The 19,262-nt window shown below is 50.4% G+C and overlaps 1 protein-coding gene across 3 annotated transcripts in view; it reads right to left on the bottom strand.

The window, feature by feature from the left end:
* SCARA5 (scavenger receptor class A member 5) overlaps nt 1–19,262 on the bottom strand; it is a 156,818-nt gene that overhangs the window by 61,940 nt on the left and 75,616 nt on the right. For all 3 annotated transcript variants that reach the window (XM_050948851.1, XM_050948849.1, XM_050948850.1), the window contains exon 4: nt 9,361–10,035. In XM_050948851.1, the coding sequence (XP_050804808.1) occupies nt 9,361–10,035 (675 nt within the window). The remainder of the gene's footprint in view (nt 1–9,360; nt 10,036–19,262) is intronic.

Raw genomic sequence — 19,262 nt, 5'->3', positions numbered from 1 at the left:
ACAGCACAGAAGCTGCAGGAGCCGCCATGGTGGGGTGAATGCCAGGATGGATCCAACCTTCCCAGAGGCAGGACACAACTGAAACCACCCCAGGGCCTCCACCCACAGACTATTCACTGGGTCGCAACAGGCCGTAAACATTTACAAACGGGTCCTGAGCCCAAAAAGGTTGAGAACCACTGAACTCTCGTATATATTTTTAGAAAGACGTGCAGTTTTGACATAAAAACTCCAGGGACGGAGAATCCAGCTCATCCCTTGGTAATTTGCTGCAATGGTTAATTGCCCTCCCCCATTTTTATCCATTATTTCTACCCTGAATTTATCTAGCTTCAGGTTTGAGCCATTGGGTCACCAAGGGTGATGGCTGTTACTTATCAGCTCCAGCACGGTGCTCTTTTTGCAACTACCCAGTTCATTTGGCATCACCTTTGGCCCTATGGCCACACCACACGTGAACTCCTAACCCAAAGAAACTGATGGAGAATGTGCTTTCATTTCTAAACGCCCCCTACTCTTCAGGTGTCTTCCTTCAGCCTGCACGGATTTCACCCATTAAACCCAATCCACAGCTCCCCAGCCCCCTAGGCCAGTCTTGTTCTCTCCATTTCGCAGTTGCAGAAACCAAGGCACAGAGGTTAAAGCATCTTGCCCCAAGGTTGCAGAGTGAGCTGGTGGAAGAGCTGGGATTATAAGGCATGGCTCTCGACGACCCACCTCCATGGGCTAAACCACTCATTCTCTTTAAGGATCAGGCCAGCTGCCGAGGTCCTTATTCATTTGTGGTCAGTCTTTACACCAAGAGTCAGTCGCCTGAGAAAGAACTGAACAAAATCTGTGTGGGGCACTTAGGATTCAGCTCTAGCCACTCAGAGCACAGGACACAGTCAGACTCTTTCTCTCAGGAATTGGGTTTCTTCCTGGAGGCACATGTGGCACAGGAAAGAGGGCAGCTGAGATTACATGGGTGTTGCTGATAGAGTATCATATCCTGGCATGCTGGATATGATACACTAGGCATCACTGGGCCCTCACCTAGTGTATCATATCCTGGCATGCTGAGCGGCCTGCATGCCAGGATATGATACACTAGGTGAGGGCCCAGAAGCGAGTGGCTTGCTGCTGAAAAGGAGATGGTGGCAGTAGTGGGATTTGCAGAGAGGTGGACACACAGGGCGGTTCAAAGCTGAGAGTGGGAGGAGGCAGAGAGTTGCTAGAAAGGAGGAGCACAGGGATGAGCTGGGTGGGGGAGAAAGGAGAGGAAAAGAGCAAAGCAACAAGTGAGGCAGGAGCTGTGGAAGATATTAAAGGGGAGGATGAAGGGCGGAGCTAAAGGGGAGGATGAAGGGCGGAGCTATGTCAGGTATTAAAGGGGAGGATGAAGGGCGGAGCTATGTCAGGCATTAAAGGGGAGGATGAAGGGCGGAGCTATGTCAGGCATTAAAGGGGAGGGTGAAGAGTTTTTCAATGAGGTGAAAAAACAGCAGCTCTGAAGGCAGGACCTTTGCTTGCTTGCTCTGTGATTTGTCCAAGTTCCCAGAGAAGGGAGATTATGACAGCAGGTGCTCTGGAGGCTTCTCCATACACACGGCTCTGCCGATGCCCCTTGGGCCTGACCTGTAATCTCCCTTCCCTCCATAAGTCCAGCGCTGCTGATGCCGCTCAGTCTCACCCACAATTACCCCCTCCCCTGGCTATTCTAGTTCTCTCAGGACAGGCCCTGAACATAGACTTGTCCCCCGTGCTTTGGTTCGTGGGCGGTTTCACTCTCCAGTTCTGCTGCGCTAGCCCCGTGGTGCAACATCTGGGCTGTGACCGCCGCAGGGGACCAGTCATTTGTTTAACCCGGGATCTCTTCACCGGATTTAAAATCAAAGCCAACCCTGGAAACGTTTCCGTTTGCTCTGGGGGCTCTTAGAAAAGTTCCTTTTCTGCGTTCACAGAGCCTGCACCGGGACCTAAATTTGACCTGCGTGTCCCTTTCCGGCCTTCAGTTAAAGTCTCTTCACCTCACAGGGAGCCAGGAACTACCTAGAGAGAAGGCTCCAATCCCACGGCTCAAGAGCTCTTACTCTTGCACTCAGCTGGCTCCAGCGTGGCTGGATTCAAGGTCCCTCATGCAGCAACTGCTCCATAAAGTTCCACATGGCCTCGCATTACAGGCACACGGGGACATAACCCGAGCCAGGGCCCCATCTGACTTCCCTTAAGCCGAAGAGAGATGTGTGCACTTTTCCCCAGGGGCATCGCAAAACGGATCTGAGTTGCCCCTTTCACACCAGAACCTATAGCAGGTCCCCACCCCCATCCACTTCCATCGCCTCCCCAACTATCTGAGATTCAAGCTCTCCAAGCTGTGCCCCCATGTTAGCGAGAACAGGGTGCTGGGGGGAAGGATGGTTTTGTTAAAAGACCGTTTCCATGTGTTCAGAGCCACCAGCTTGTTTTCATTCCAGACCCTCCCCAAGGGCGACAATCAAACTACCTTAATGTTCTGAAATCTAACGTGCCTCAGTAAATTACAGCTTTAAGAAGGGGGGGTGCTTACTCATGAAAGCCAGCACCCCTCTGAAGCTGTCTGCCTGCAATGCAAAGACCCCCTCCCACAGAACTGCTCCCCCACACACACACACAAAGGCAGGAGTTGGTCTTAAGACCATGCACATGGTCATCTGTGGTGCCCCCATGCCCTCCTGACACTGAAAAACAAAGACAGTGGACAGGATGAGAGCTGACCAAAGGCCTTGGAGAGCGGGAGGGGACAGAAGGGATGCTCCTAAAAATGCTGTACTGAGGCCTTGACCACTAGGCTGCCCACAAAGGAATCCCAGAAGCAGCAGAGATCGAACTCAGAGCCTCCTGCTTCAAAAGCTATCAGAACTAAAGGAAAATCTTCTATTAGATGCCAGCAGTATAGGATCTATGATACAAGATTGGGAAGTTCTGCCTCCATCCAGTAGAGGGTGCACACACATACACACCTGCCAGTTCACTGCTGTGTGTATGACCACGCTACTATTGGCAAGGGGAAGCAGTCGTAGAGGGGAAGGTGGGACAGGTAAAGAGTTCCAGGCTGATATCGCCCGCAGCCTATAGGTGTCAGTATTTGCCTGTTAAGGTAAAGGTATAAGCCAAAGCAGTCAGAGCCTCAAAGCCTTAAAATATACAAGGGGCTTTGTAGGAACCCGTTCTATGGGGGGAGAATCCGGTCACCCACACACTAAAAAATCCTAAGAGAGGTTTCAAACGGCTGTGCAGTCAGGCCCATGATGCTGTCTTGTTCTCCTAACAGCCTGGCAATGCCAGAGCCCCAGGCAGCCTCTGCTCTGTATTGGGTACAAGGAGCCACCTAAGCAGGAGGGCTCCCACTCCCCCTTCCCCAGCTGGGAACATTGCTGCATTGAGCAGAGGACAGGCGGAGTGGGAGAAAGCTCTTTTGGAAGGCGGCTCGGCCAAGCAGGGCGCCGGGATCGTAAATTCCCTGATTCACAGCACGCTGGTGACGACAGCGACGGGGAAAGGGAGAGCACGGGAGAGATGGAGATCCAAAAAGAGAGGGAGTGGAGGATGAGACTGCCAAGAACGTGTCAGCACGGCGGTAGTCAAGTCGGAGATTGGCCCACCCGAATAGAGTTGCTGTGCTTGTATTCATCACAGTAACACACCTCGTGTGTCAGGCTCCAGCCTGCCCTCAGCCACCACCAATCCCTCAGGCAGGGGGCAGAAGCCAAACCTAGAGAGGCCTGCAGTGGTGCTGGAGGGGCAGGTGCACAGCCTTATGTCTACACAGCACACCCGGGCACTGACCCATGTTTAAGCCCAGATCCACCACACACCATCCACCACACCCATCCGCACACAAAGCCCACTGACATGTGCCTGCGTCCTCTCAGAACACGGGCTACTGGCTCACCCGGGGTACCAGCCCCTGGCCTGATGTAGCTGAGGCCCAAGCTGGCCCATTTTGCAGCTAGCAGAAGCCAGCATTATGAGAGTTGTGCTTGGATAATCGGCCAATGCTATCCCCAGATCCTCTGGCCCTTCTGTCTCCCAGCTCTCTGAGGGGACTGCACTCAATGACCTCTCGAGGTCCCTTCCAGCTCTATGAATCTATGAATCTGCCTCCCATGAACTGAAAGTGACTTCTGGGTTCAAATTCAGCCGCTGTGCATTTAACCTTTCATTTCCATGCAGTCTGCTTGATTTTACACACAGATAAACCTAGCTTAATGCAAAGCTGCGAAGATGCCCTCCAACCTACTCACGGCTAGCCAGCCAGCCAGCCAGCTAGCCCTCATGGGTAGGAGTGATAGCTCAGTGGTTTGAGCACTGGCCTGCTAAACCCAGAATTGTGAGCTCAATCCTTGAGGGGCCAGTTAGGGTTCTAGGGCAAAAATCTATCTGGGGGATTAGTCCTGCTTTGAGGAGGGGGTTGGCCTAAATGACCTCCTTCCAACCCTGATATCCTATGCACATACCCAGGTCTAGGGGCATGGTGTGATTATTTTCAGGAGGCCTTTGTCTTTCAGTGATGCAGAGCCTCACCTTCCAGGGCATAGTACAGTCCCAGGCTGAGTTCACAGGGAAATCTTGTGCTGTTGGCCAGCTAAAATCTGCCATGAAATACCTTCTCGGGTTGTCTGGGGGAACTGAGCCCAGGGCATGTGGAGCTGAAAGCATGAACCTCTAACGCTCCAGGGTCACTAACTCACAAGCCATTAGAGCAGGACAAAGGCCTGCACTGTACTAGCAGGGGTTATATATCAATATTTAAAGGCAACCTGCAAAAGGTTTATTTAAAATTGGGCTTCAACCATTTTTGCTTTTTTTTTTTTTTGGATGAAAAGAGAAGGCCTGGAGGGTGCATTTTAATGAGAGAGTTTTATTTCAACACGTCCTTTGACCGTAGGACCATCGCTCTGGTCCTCCCCGGCATGGATGCTGCAATCTGTAACACTGAATTCAGTGTTTTCCAAAGAGTGGGGCACAAGATGGACTAGCCAGGGGAGAATTGGGGCAAGGGGCGGCAGGTCAGATGAGCCTCTCAATTGCTCTCCAGTTTCAGCTTCCTTTCTTTCTTTCTTTTTTTTCTTTTTTTTTTGAAAAAAGTTCATCTCTAGTGATCAACATTGTGAATAAAGAATTAAAAATGTGACTTGAGTGAAGCTGATGTAGAGATGCCTGCCTGAGTCTGCAGAGAGCCTGAGACAATAGCTCTGCCAGGGTCACTTCAGTGGGTGCTCACTTGGATGCCAATGCTGATACTTTAAACATCCGCATTGTTAACCATTTTACAGCTCATCAAGGTAAGGAAGAAAGGAGAGGAAGAATCAGATTAAGGAGACCTACATGATCTGCAGTGACAGCTCATTTCGAGTGGGCCTTTGACACCTCCTAGTGCAGCTGGTTTCATTTTCTGGAAGCCTGAGCTCAGCTTTCAAACTTTGGGGAAACACTGGTTTAATTGGAGGGACATAGGGTGTGGAACCTTTAGCAATGACTTCCTTTCTCCAGCATGACACAACTGGTCACTGGCGTGAAATCGGTGTCATGGAAAAGAATGTCCCCCCAAACAGAGAGCTTTAAATGGTGTAACTATAAAACCCCTGGCTTCCTCTCTCAGCTGCTCAACTTCCTCTCTTCAGTTCCAGCCACTCAAACTACAGTTCATGGCACAGGGCACCCATGCTCAAGGGAAACCTATGCTCTCTGAATCTGCTCTCTATGGCCAGGCCCTCAGATGCCACCAAATATGATCTGAGGAGAGAGTCCGGGATATGCACCTTCACACACTCAAAACCGTCTTCACCAAACAAGGTCACTTCATCAGAGAAGGAGATTGAATCATGGAACAGGTCATCCAAATACCCCAAAAGAACCTGATTCAACACAGAACTAAAACCCACTGCGAATGCACACCCCTAGTTGTCACCTACCACCCCACAAGGGAACCTATATGGGGTATCATCAAACAATGGCAACCCATCCTGAAAGAAATCTTTCCGGAACCCCCTCTTCTGGCCTTTACACAACCCCTCAATCTCTCCAAGCTTATCATCAGAAGCAAGCGCTGCACAAACCAGGACACAGCAATTCAAAGCAGCATCAGACCCTGCAAGAACAACAGATGCAAAACCTGAAGACGTATCTCCACTGCTACAATAATCAACATTGAACACACCTTTTAAGATCCATGGGTCCTACTCATGTCTGTGACTACATGTGGGGTACCTCACCCAATGCACTAAATGCCCCAATAACAACTATGTGGGTGAAAAGAGACAGTTGCTACACTCGCAAATGAACTCGCACAGGAAAACAATAAAAGATGAACACACCCTGTTGCCTGGGGTGAACACTTCACAAAGCGATCACTTCATAGCTAACCTCTCGGTCCTCAGCCTCATAGGAAACTTGCACGACACCTTCAAAAGACCAGCACGGGAACTTTAATTCATAACTTTGCTAGACACCACAAATCATGGACTGAATAGACACTGGATTTATGGCTTATTACTAATCTATAACCCAAATAGGCCTTTGACATATGTGCGAATGACTTTTGCTAAACAACCTGTTCCATCTTGTATTTAGCTGTGACACTCTGGTTACCTTTCCCGGACCTGAAGACAACCTCTGTGTAGGCTTGAGAGCTTGCCTCTTACCAACAGAAGTTGGTCCAATAAAGGATATTGCCTCCCCCACCTGCTCTCGCTAACATCCTGGGACTGACACAGCTACACCACCACTGCACACACGCTCTCCACGGATGTGTCTGCACCACAGACCGGGCTGTCTCTTTGCTTCCCTGCAACAAGCTGAGCATGAGGGCGAGCCGTTAAACCCCGAGGGGTCGTTAAAGCCATCCCAAACCACACATTATGGTTCAAACCGAGCCACAAGCACGCCGGCCGGAAGGGAGTGCCACCTCCCAGACTCAAACCTACCTACAGCACACAAGTTTCCATTTTCAGTACTGACTGGAAAGTGCAGCCGATGGCACCAGAGCCACCCCCGCAGATGTCTGCTGCAGGCCCTGCGCCCAGGCTGCAGGAAGGTGAAAGCCTGCTGCCCCTCCCCCAGGCAGAACAGCCCAGGGAGAGCAAGGACGTGGCAGGAAGGTCAGAAGAATGGGCTATGGGGTAGGGCTGGAAGTCCAGAGACACCAGACAGGGGCTCCAGAGCCTGGGGCTTCTTCTCGTGTTCAGCTCCATTCTTGTTGTGACCGTGGGCAAGTCCCGAAATCGACATCCCTGCCTCCTGAGAGCCCTTAGGGACAATGAGGTTCTCAGACACTACAGTGCTTGGAGCCATTTAAGTGTCTTGACAGGTAGCCCCATGGATTGTCAACAATATTCCCCTCTGCCCAGCCGGGAGGCACAAACAGGCTGATGATGGCAGAGTAGCTGGAGCAGCAGTTGAAGCAGGGGCTGCTGCACTGGGGCGGGATGGGGGAAAGACGCTCTGCACTAGGACCCCCCGGGTGCCTCCCCTCCCTCTCCAGCGAGGGCCAGATCTACACTCAGACGGTCAGTAGGCCCAGTTACGTCACTCGGGGTGTATGTGTCTTTAATCCACACCCCTCAGCGACGTAGTTAAGGCGATCTAACCCCTGGTGTAGACAGCACTAGGTCGACAGAAGAATTTTTCTGTCAGCCTGGCTACCGCCACTCAGTGGGGGTGTGTCTTAAACAGATTGTTAAGGGTTAATGTCTCTTGTACCTGTAAAGGGTTACAAGCAGGGAACGGGACACCTGACCAGAAGACCAACCAGAAGACAAGATATTTTTAAATTTGGGCAGAGGGAAGCTTTTGTGTGTGTTCTTTGTCCGTTGTGGTTTCTTCTCTCGGAGGGTCTGAGAGAGACCAGACATTACTACAGGCTCTCTAAGTTCTTTTCATATAGTAAGTAAAACAGGCGGTTTAGACTTTTTGATTGTTTTTACTCTATTTGCAATTGTGGATCTGGCTGGTTAACTTTTATATGTGTAGTTGCTGGGAATATTTTGATTTGTATTGGTACTGGGGGGAAAGTCTCTTTCTGGTGTCTGTAAGCTATAGGACCCTGTAATATTTACATCTTGAAGTTACAGAGATAATTCTTTACTTTTCCTTTCTTTTATTAAAAGATTTCTTTTTTTTAGAGAACCTGATTGATTTTTTTCCCTTGTTTCCCTTGTGTTATTCCAGGGGATTGGGATAACTCACCAGGACGGGTGGGGGGGAGACGGGAGGGAGAGAGATAGAATCTCTCTTTGTTTTCCTTGAATCTGTTTGCCTCTTTGTGGAAGGGAAGGGAGATGCTTCTCTGTATGGTGATTTAAGGGGTTGGATCAGTATCTCTCAGGATAGCCCAGGGAGGGAAATTCTGAGAGGGAGGAAGGTGGGGGAATGGTTTATTTCTCCTTGTTTTAAGAACCCAAGGGATCTGGGTTCTTGGGGTCCCCAGGGAAGGTTGGGGAGGTCAGAGTGCCCCAAAACACTATATTTTTGGGTGGTGGCAGTGCTATCAGATCTAAGCTGGTAATTAAGCTTAGAGGATTCAGGTGCTAGTATTTCATTTTCTGAACTCTAAAGTTCAGATCTGAGAAAGAATGCTATGACAGGGTGTGTGGAGGGAAATGGGGGAACCCCTCCCCCAGCGCTGCAGCTACGCTGCTGTAGCATTTCAAGCGTGAACAAGCCACTGCGGGGAGAAGCCAGTAGAGACTGAAGCGGGCAGAGCCGTGCCAGAGGGAGCTCAACCGGGGACCTAAGGACACTTAACTCTGACCGGACATTTTCTGCCCTGACAACCTGCTCCCTCACCTTCACTCCAGCCTCACCCTACACCTGCTCCCCTCCCCTGCCCTGTCCGCCTCCTCCCTTCCCTGGCCCTTCTCTTTCGCTAATCCCCTCCGAACTACATCCAACCCTGCCCCGCAAAAATGATAGCACTAACATGCCATTGGGGGTCACCACATTGAGTGCTTGGCTTCTGTGTTCCATCCCTTTCCCCCACCTTGGTCCGATCTATGTAGAGCAGGGACTGTCTACTATTCTGTAGCTGTACAGCTCCTAGCACACTGGGACCTCAAGCTCAGGCAATCCTGAGGCACTGCCTTCATTAAAATGATTAATATGCTTTCAGCTTGCAGTCTGCTAAGAGACCCTCATACTCCTGTCCTTAGCTAGTCAGGCAGTTGCAAGGGAAGCGTCCACCGGTTGAGCTAAAGGAGTAAATCCGTCAGCTTGCTGCGGTAGTAGGTTGTTATCTCCCTGCAGTGCTGTACAGTCAATGGTGCATGTGATGTGATGGGTTCACATGGCGCCATCAGCCTCGGCTGGGGAGGAAGAGGAGAGCCAGTTGAGCGCCCTTACCCCGTATCACGGAGATGTTCCGCAAGGCGATGGAGTGCTCCCAGTCCTTCAGCCTCAGGTCCTCAGTCACATTGTTCAGGATGGCCAGCTCCTGCTTCAGCTGCTGCTCCATGGCAATATGGATCCGCCTCATCTGCCGGGCGTCCTCCGTGGCGTTGCTGATCAGCACCTGCAGGTCCTGTATCCGGGTGTGGTGGATGCCCACGTCGTAGGAGAAGGTCCTGTTGATGGTGCCCACGGCCCCGCCCACCTCGGTCAGCTGGTCGCTCAGGCTCTCCACCTGGGTGGCCAGGTGCGTGAGGAGGCTGTTGTGGTGCTCCAGCAGCAGCCGGCTGCTGTTGCCCTCCACTGAGAGCCTGTAAGTCTCCAGCTGGGCCATGTCACTCTGATGGTGCAAGCTGTCTCTCAGGCTGGCCACGGCCTTGTCCGTTTGGCTCGCCTGGGCCTGCAGGCTCCAGAGGAACCCCTCCAGCTTCTGCAGGGAGCCCGTCATCAGGAAGAGGGAGTCTGAGTGATTCTGCAGCAGATCCTGGAGCCGCCAGATGTGGTCCAGGATGTCCCCTTTGAGCGGCAGCTGCAGCAGCTTGAGCTGCATATCCCTGATGCTCTCGTTCAGGCGGTTCACATTCCCCGTCAGCGCCTTCAGGTCCTCGGGGGAGCTCTGCGGCCTGGAGACTGCAGGAGAAAGAGAGGAACCAGGTGTGAGACGCTCACAGGGAGTTGGGAGGGAGCAGGCCGCTAGCGGCTGGTAACGGCAGCTCCGGTCCCCAAGGAACCCTCTTCACACCTCCCTCCCCGCCTGACAGCTGCCACTATGCAATATGGCCATTGGTCTGCACGGCCCAAAGCTGATAGCGCCACCGGCAGGTGCAAACAGGGAGCTGAACATGGCACTTGTTCATTTGCCTAGTCCCAAATTCTTGCCTCAAGCCCTAGCAGTGTGGGGGGGACCGTCTGTGCCTAGACCTACACCCATCCCATCTGAGCCCTTATCGGCCACTGTCCCTGTTCCCTAGACCCCACACGGGTGGGGATCTGTGTGGAACTGGGTAGGAAACGCACAGGGTCTCTCCTTCAGCCACATAGAGCTTGCCTGGTGTGACGTTACTGACAGAATCTGTAACCATATAGATCACTGTTGAAACCACTGTTATATATCTGCAGCAAATATTGTACAAAGGCTGTTGTGTGAGGCATCTATGGGAAGATTATGATGTACTGGTTATGATTATGCTGTCTATACGTGTGTATCGTTTTTGTAGTTGAAGTTATGAATATTGGCTCTGTACTGTCTGTATTTCAAACTTATGCTATGCTTCTGGGTAACATCCCAGACAGGCTGGTGTCAGCTCTGCCTAGCCTGCTTAAGGACCATCAGCTATACAGTTGAATCATTGAGAGAAGGCAGATACACCCTGTGACTCAGCAAAGCATGCAGGGACTTGCCCATGTGACTCCAAACTCAATTTTGCTGTAATTTTCCACAGTAAGAACAAAGAAGTGTTCTTACACCTGGAAAAGCCTATAAAAGGCTGATGCCTCATTTCCATCGTGTCTTCAATCCTGCTTCTTACCTCTGGAGGGACTTTGCTACAAACTGAAGCTCTACACAAAGGACTGAATGACCCTTCCAGCTGGGGATGTTCCAGAGACTTGATTTGACCTGCAATTTACTCCATCACTGCTACAAGCCTGAACTAAGAACTTTGCCATTACTGTATGTAATTGATTCCATTTAACCAATTCTAGCTCTCATCTCTATCTTTTTCCTTTTATGAATAAACCTTTAGATTTTAGATTCTAAAGGACTGGCAACAGCGTGATTTGTGGGTAAAATCTGATTTGTAGATTGACCTGGGTCTGGGACTTGGTCCTTTAGGATCGAGAGAATCTTTTTTCTTTTACTGGGGAATTGGTTTTCATAACCATTCATCCCCAGGACGAGTGGCACTGGTGGTGATACTGGGAAACTGGAGCATCTAAGGGAATTGCTTGTGTGACTTGTGGTTAGCCAGTGGGGTGAGGCTAAAGTCTTCTCTGTCTGGTTTGGTTTGCTTTGCCTCAGAGGTGGAAAAATCCCAGCCTTGGGCTCTAACTACCCTGCTTTAAGCAATTTGTCCTGAATTGTCACTCTCAGTTGGGTCCCGCCAGAACTAGCATTGTTACACCTGGGAATACACTGAAGTCTGGCTAGAGACCCATACACTGCTTTATGTCTCAGCTGAGTGCCTTGAACATCCCTGGGTTTGGGGCAAGGTTCTGTGCCGCATGGGTCTGGGAGTCAGCGTTGCCAGAAAGCTGGGGGGTGGGGGGGTGCTATCGGGCAGCAGATTATGGCTTGGTCTGGATTTAGTTTTCCTACATTTAACCTTCCGACTGCTAAAAACGTCCATTTCCCTTCCCTAAACAGTGCTAAAAGCTGTCCTGCTGGGCTTTTTATTTTTAGTCTGCAATTGTTGCACAGTCAGGTTTCCTGGCTGGCCAGGAACTGGGATTGAGCTCTTCGCTCTCTAATTAACACCAGCAGCCTGGCTCCACCGGCTCCGGGAGTGGTTTCCCGGGAGCTGTCAACCAGTCAAACGAGGAAGCAGAGATTAAAGGGCTGTCAAGGTTAACTAGACAACTCGGAACTGGAGGGTATAAATTAAACCCTTCCTGGGTTAGTACTTGGCTGTCCCTTGGAGGCCTCTCACATGTCTGCATCTGCTGCATTGTCTGTGGTAGAAGATACGCTGGAGGGTAGGAATAAGGTCCAGAGTTCCCTAGATGGATTGGACCAAAAGAAATCTGATGAGGTTCAACAAGGACAAGTGCAGAGTCCTGCACTTAGGACGGAAGAATCCCATGCACTGCTACAGACTGGGGACCAACTGGCTAAGCAGCAGTTCTGCAGAAAAGGACCTGGGGGTTACAGTGAATGAGAAGTTGGATATGAGTCAGCAGTGTGCCCTTGTTGCTAAAAAGGCTAACGGCATATTGGGCTGTATTAGTAGGAGTACTGCCAGCAGATCGAGGGAAGTGATCATTCCCCTCTATTCGACACTGGTGAGGCCACATCTGGAGCACTGTGTCCAGTTTTGGGCTCCCCACTACAGAAAGGATGTGGACAAATTGGAGAGAGTCCAGCGGAGGGCAACAAAAATGATGAGGGGGCTGGGGCACGTGACTTATGAGGAGAGGCTGAGGGAACTGGGGTTATTTAGTCTGCAGAAGAGAAGAGTGAGGGGGGATTTGATAGCAGCCTTCAACTACCTGAAAGGGGGTTCCAAAGAGGATGGAGCTCAGCTGTTCTCAGTGGTAGCAGATGACAGAACAAGGAGCAATGGTCTCAAGTTGCAGTGGGGGAGGTCTAGGTTGGATATTAGGAAACACTATTTCACTACAAGGGTGGTGAAGCACTGGAATGGGTTACCTGGGGAGGTGATGGAATCTCCTTCCTTAGAGGTTTTTAAGGTCAGGCTTGACAAAGCCCTGGCTGGGATGATTTAGTTGGTCCTGCTTTGAGCTGGGGGTGGGACTAGATGACCTCCTGAGGTCTCTTCCAACCTTAATCTTCTATGATTCTATGATCTCTAGGCAATGCCTTGGCCTTTTGCTGCTGGAGATGCTAGTCAGGTCACTCCCAGGTGCAACATGTGCAGTCAGAGCACAGAGCTGCCCTGACCACACCCGTATCCACCCAGGCCATGCCCCCACCTGGGAAAGCACCAGGCAGCTGATTAGGCCAGACTGATGGCTGCTTGGCACTGCACAAAAGCAGCAGAATGAGGCCCAGAATCTGGCCCTTTCAGACTCGCCCACCACTGCACTGTTGGCGTGGGACCCGTAACACGCAATGATAAATGGCAATGAGCTCAGGCAGGTGCCCTGCGGAAGAGGAAGCCAGCAGGGCCTCACCACCGGCTCAGAGGGAGAGTCAGGTGCCTTGGTTGCAAGGGGTCCAGTTCTGTGCTCTGACTCCTGGAGCCTGGGGGATGGGGCATACCTAAGGTGAAATACTTCAGAAGTTCAAATGATCCTGAGCCTAAGTTAGAGCAGCCCAGGGCTGCTCTAACTTACAGCAGCAGGTTGTCCCAGTCTGCAGTGCAGCTAGGAATCCCCCTAGCACCACTGGCTAAGAGCTGCTCCACTCAGAAACCATCTTGGGGTAACACAACAGCAACGGTATTGAACCCTCAAGCAAAGGGACAATATTCCAGACGCTGCTCTAACCTGCCAGTAGATGGCGCTCTCTAGGTGCCCTAACGATATACAAACACTGGGCTGCAGCTGCTGCTTTTTGCGTGCAACTCATGTAACACTACACCCTGTCCTTTCCTGCCCCCTTTATTGGAGCAGGGCACTTCTGGGGGAGGGGGTCACGGCATCCCACCCTTGCTGTACCCGCAACGCAGGAGTTGTGTCCAGCTAACCGTCGGGCAATACCAGCACCAACGCACGGCCACACTAGCATGGAGGCTCTATGAAAACAAACTGAAGCAGCTGTTCTGTTGTCTCCAAAGTGGAACATCTCGGGCTCTTCCAGGGCTGGCCCCAAGCACTGCCGCCCGGAAAAGGTGGCAACATCTGCTCTTTCCAACTGCATGAACCCGCAGACTCCAATGGACTAAACCCAACACTGGCCCTGCACTGAATCTTGCCTGCCCAGGGGCCATATTTGGAGGGTGAAATCTCACAACTGGGAACAAAGGGAGTAAATGTGTCTCTGAGAAGCTTTGCTTAAAAATAAATGGAAAACGTGTCAAATGGCTCAGGGGGGTTGGGATGTTAGAATGAGTCACAGGTGAGATGGACTGGGGGGCAGAGTGCTGTGCAGGTGACACAGTCTATGGGATCAGGAAGGAATTTTCCCCCAGGTCAGATTGGCAGAGTCCCTGGCGGAAAGTCACCTTCCTCTGCAGTGTGGGGCACAGGTCGCTTGCCGGTTTGAAGTGTAAAGGGTGGGTTCTCTGTAACTCAGAGTCTTTAAATCAAGATTTGAGGATGTCAGCAACTCAGCCAGAGGTTGTGGATCTAGTACAGGAGTGGGTGGGTGAGGTTCTGTGGCCTGCGATGTGCAGGAGGTCAGGCTGGATGATCCCGATTGTCCCTTCCAGTTTTGAAGTCTATGAGTCCATGAATAGCGCCTGGGAACTGCAACTGACCACAGGCACGTGACTGCCACTAAGGCAATGTGCCCAAATGCTAAGCAGGCACATGTGCCCACACGCACGCACACAGAGACACAGCGTTTGCCTGATCTTTAGAGATGCTGAACACCCAGGACTCCAGTGCAAGCCATCAGGATTGGCCATGTTCTGCCCTTCTGAAAATCAGGCCCAGAGGAACTCTGTTTTCAAAGCTCTGTTTGGAAGTAACAGGTGAAACAGTTAAGATCAGAGATTCCCCAAACCTGTGTTGAGAGGTGGAGCCATTTAGAAAGGAAGGGGGACAACATTGTGCTTTGGATCCGGGCCCGCCTCGGGATTTCATTCCCTTCTCTCAAGTTCTATTTATTGTGCAGCCTGAGGTGTGAGGGATCAAAGCCAAACCCATCCAAATAAAAAATCATCATCAGTTAAAATTTTATTAGAATTCACCTGGCCGAAAGCCACCGGATCTGGGAATCGCCTAGCAACTTACCCTCTTGTTTATAAAAAGGAGGAGAAACAGGATGAGGACATTTGGTTCAAATTACAGAGTGGGGCCTGTACATACAGAGTGCACGCGCGCACACACACACACAGAGTGGGGCCTGTATATACAGAGTGTGCACACACGCACACACATACGCACACATAGAGCGGGGCCTGTACATACAGAGTGCACGCGCGCACACACACACACAGAGTGGGGCCTGTATATACAGAGTGCATGCTCACACACACACACACATACACACACACAAAGAGCGGGGCCTGTATATACCGAGCGCACGCGCGCTCACACAGAGTGAGGCCTGTACATACAGAGTGCACGCGTGCACACACACACACAGAGTGAGGCCTGTATATACAGAGTGTGCACACACGCACACACACACGCACACATAGAGCGGGGCCTGTACATACAGAGCGCAGGCACGCACACACACACACACAGAGTGGGGCCTGTATATACAGAGTGCACACACACACGCACACACACATTGGGGCCGGTATATACAGAGCGCACATGCGCGCACACACGCACACACACACACACAGAGTGGGGCCTGTATATACAGAGCGCACATGCGCACGCCCGCACACACACACACACACACACACACACACACAGAGTGGGGCCTGTATATACAAAGCGCACGCAAACACACACCACACACACACAGTGGGGCCTGTATATACAGAGCATGCGCGCACACACACACACACACACAGAGCGGGTCCTGTATATACAGAGCGCACACGCGCACACACACACATGCACACACACAGTAGGGTCTGTATATACAGAGCGCACGCACACACACACGCACATGCACACACAGAGTGGGGCCTGTATATACAGAGCGCACGCACGCACAAACACACACAGAGTGGGGCCTGTATATACAGAGAGCACGCGCGCACACGCACACACAGAGTGGGGCCTGTATATGCAGAGTGCACACACACACAGAGTGGGGCCTGTATATACAGAGTGCGCACAAACACACACACACACACACACACAGTGGGGCCTGTATATACAGAGCATGCACGCACGCACACACACACACACACACATAGTAGGGCCTGTATATGCAGAGCTCGCACACACACACACAGACGTGCACACACACAGTGGGGCCTGTATATGCAGAGCACGCACACACACGCACGTGCACATACACACACAGTTGGGTCTGTATATACAGAGCGCGTGCACGCACACACACACACATACACACAATGGGGCCTGTATATACAGAGCGTGAGTACGCACACACACACTGGGACCTGTATATACAGAGGACACAGAGAGAAAGAGAGAGAGATTTCCAGGGCTTCTGGCTTGGATCCACCCCCAGCAAACACACTGGGTGAAGTTCTCAAGTTCACACTTATTGCAAGGTTAGTAGGGAACTGATTGAACAGGATATTGCTCGAAGGGGAACAGGATGGCTGGATTTTAGATAATAGTCTGTGGCGAGCGGGTGGGGAGGATGCCCACTGAAATTCTAGTTGCCAGCAGAACTCACTCCTCTGGCTAGTTCTTGGTGAGGTGTTTACAGCTCTGGGATGGGAAGGTTGTTGCCATAACAGAAAGGAGTCATGTATCTTCCCAGGCAGCAGAGAGATGGAAAAAAGGCTTTTTAGATCATCATCCACTCTTGTCTCTTCCTGCCATTGCAGCTCTGTTCCCTATGGGACGCTTTCCAGTGTCTTATCCAGTCCAGTCTGACATGTGCCGGGACATGGGACTTCTCCTAGGAGACCATGCTGCACGCAGAGATCTTGCTGGGGTGATTAACCTGGCATCTAGCTTGATGTGAGTGCCAGGTTAAACGTAACCAAGGGTGTGATAGGCTGCGTGCTGGACTCCCAGATGGTGTTTTCAGGCTAATTGAGATAAGTGGGAAGCCCCTGCAGTGATAAGTTTGAAATGTAGATGAAGTGAGGACCTCAGTGATTGGGCCTTACATGATCTGCAAAGCAACTGATCCTTACATGCTCCATATGATGCCAAAACCAATTAGATTCAAGAAGTAGATGGTAGTAGCAAGGAAAAATGTATATAACCTAATACATGTCCTCCTTTGACAGGCTAACAAGCATCGTGGATGGTGTGGGGGGCGAGGAGGGCAGAAGCAGTAGATGTGGTATATCTTGACTTTAGTAAGGCTTTTGATACTGTCTCATGTGACCTTCTCATAGGAAAACTAGGGAAATACTAGATGAACCTACTATAAGGTGGATGCACAACTGGTTGGAAAACTTCTCAGAGAGTGGTTACCAATGGGTCACAGTCAGGCTAGAAAAGCATATCGAGTGGGGTCCCACAGGGACCTGTACTGGGTCTATTCAGTATCTTCATCAATGATTTGGATAATGGATAGAGAGTACACTTATAAAGTGTGTGGATGATACCAAGCTGAGAGAGGCTGCAAGCGCTTTGGAGGATAGGATTAAAATTCAATATGATCCTGACACACTGGAGAAATGGTCTGAAGTAAATGGGATGAAATTCAATAAGGACAAATGCAAAGTACTCCACTTAGGAAGGAACAATCAGTTGCACACATACAGAATGGGCAATGACTGCCTAGGAAGGAGTACTGCGGAAAGGGATCTGGGGGTCATAGTGGATCACAAGCTAAATATGAGTCAGCAGTGTAACGGTGTTGCAAAAAAAGTGAACATCTTTTCTGGGATGTATTAGCAGAAGTGTTGTAAGCAAAACTCGGGAAGTAATTCTTCCGCTCTACTCCACATTGGTTAGGCCTCAGCTGGAGTATTGTGTCCAGTTCTGGACACCACATTTCAGGAAGGATGTGGACAAATTGGAGGAATTCCAGAGAAGAGCAATAAAAATGATTAAAGCTCCAGAAAACATGACCTGTGAAGAAAGATTGTAAAAGGTTTGGAGAAGACTGAGGGGGACATGATAATAGTTTTAAAGTACATAAAAGGTTATTATAAAGAGTTGGGTAATAAATTGCTCTGCTTATTCATTTGGGACAGGACAAGATACGAAGTAATGGGCTTATACTGCAGCAAGAGCAATTTAGGCTGGACATTAGGAAAAATTTCCTGTCTGGGTAGTTAAGTACTGGAACAAATTACCTAGGGAGGTTGTGGAATCTCTGTCATGGGAGAATTTTAAGAGCAGGTTAGACAAACACCTGTCAGGAATGACCTAGATAATATTTAGTCCTGTCATGAGCGCAGGGGACTGGACTAGATGACCTCTCGAGGTCCCTTCCACTCCTACACGTTTATGATTCTATAAGCTGTGTACGGTGTGACATGATTTGGAATTGTGGTATCACCCTGTACCTGAACCCCTGCCTCTGGGCCTGGCACAGAGCTGCTACGCACCTCAAGGCAGAACCTGAGTGACGAAGCAGAGTTGAACTGAGTTTTCAGATCCCAGAGAACTGGAGGAAGTTTGCTTCAAGAACTTGGTGAGATACACTGGATAAGCTGAGTGGCAGAGACTTGGTGAGAATCCTAACATATACAACCCTCTAATGATCTCCATGGCAGAGACCTGTACTTCCAGGTTTCTGAGTTCTAATCTCACTGACTCTATGAACGCCCCACTTTCTCCTGAGATTCAGTTGCACTATTATTACATTGATTGCCATAGCACCTAGGGCTACACACAGAGTACTACACTTACCACCAAAATAGGCAGGATAGATAAAGGAACTATTCTCATCCCCATTTTGCAGGTGAGGAACAATTAAAGGTCCAGGGACCCAGCAAAGCCAGGGATGGAGGGGTTGGGTGTCTGAGACATGAAATGAGTTACTCACTAGAAATGAGTCTCTTTCTGTCCGTCCGTTTGTCTTGCTGTCTCAATCCCCAAATGGCCACCAGGCCTCTCATAGACATTTAGATGATTTCCCAGGGAAAGAGAGAAATTTTAGATTGGACTGAATGCATCAGAACTGCAATGCATTAGCTAGTGGACCACTGCCCTCTCTTAGGTGGCCTCAGAACCGTCCCCCTGTGTGTCACAGGTGCAATACCTCAGTCAGCTCATGAAGATTTGCCTTTAGAGAGCTGTGCTTAGAAGAACTGCAGTTCGAATCCCACTGTCGCCATGAAGTCACAGGTGGGCACGAATTTGTTACAACATGCATCAGTGGTGCAGAGTTAAGAGGGAAAACAACCATACTGGAACATTGTAGGGGAAAGGATACAAAAGTTAAACCCAGAAAATGAGCCTCCTTCCCCCAAACCAGTGGCTCTCAACCTGTTTACTATTGTGGG

This window comes from Gopherus flavomarginatus, chromosome 4 (genome assembly GCF_025201925.1).
Source record: "Gopherus flavomarginatus isolate rGopFla2 chromosome 4, rGopFla2.mat.asm, whole genome shotgun sequence".
Taxonomy (NCBI): Eukaryota; Metazoa; Chordata; order Testudines; family Testudinidae; genus Gopherus; species Gopherus flavomarginatus.
Note: the sequence above shows the minus strand (reverse complement) of the source record. Positions and strands in the feature narration are given on the sequence as shown.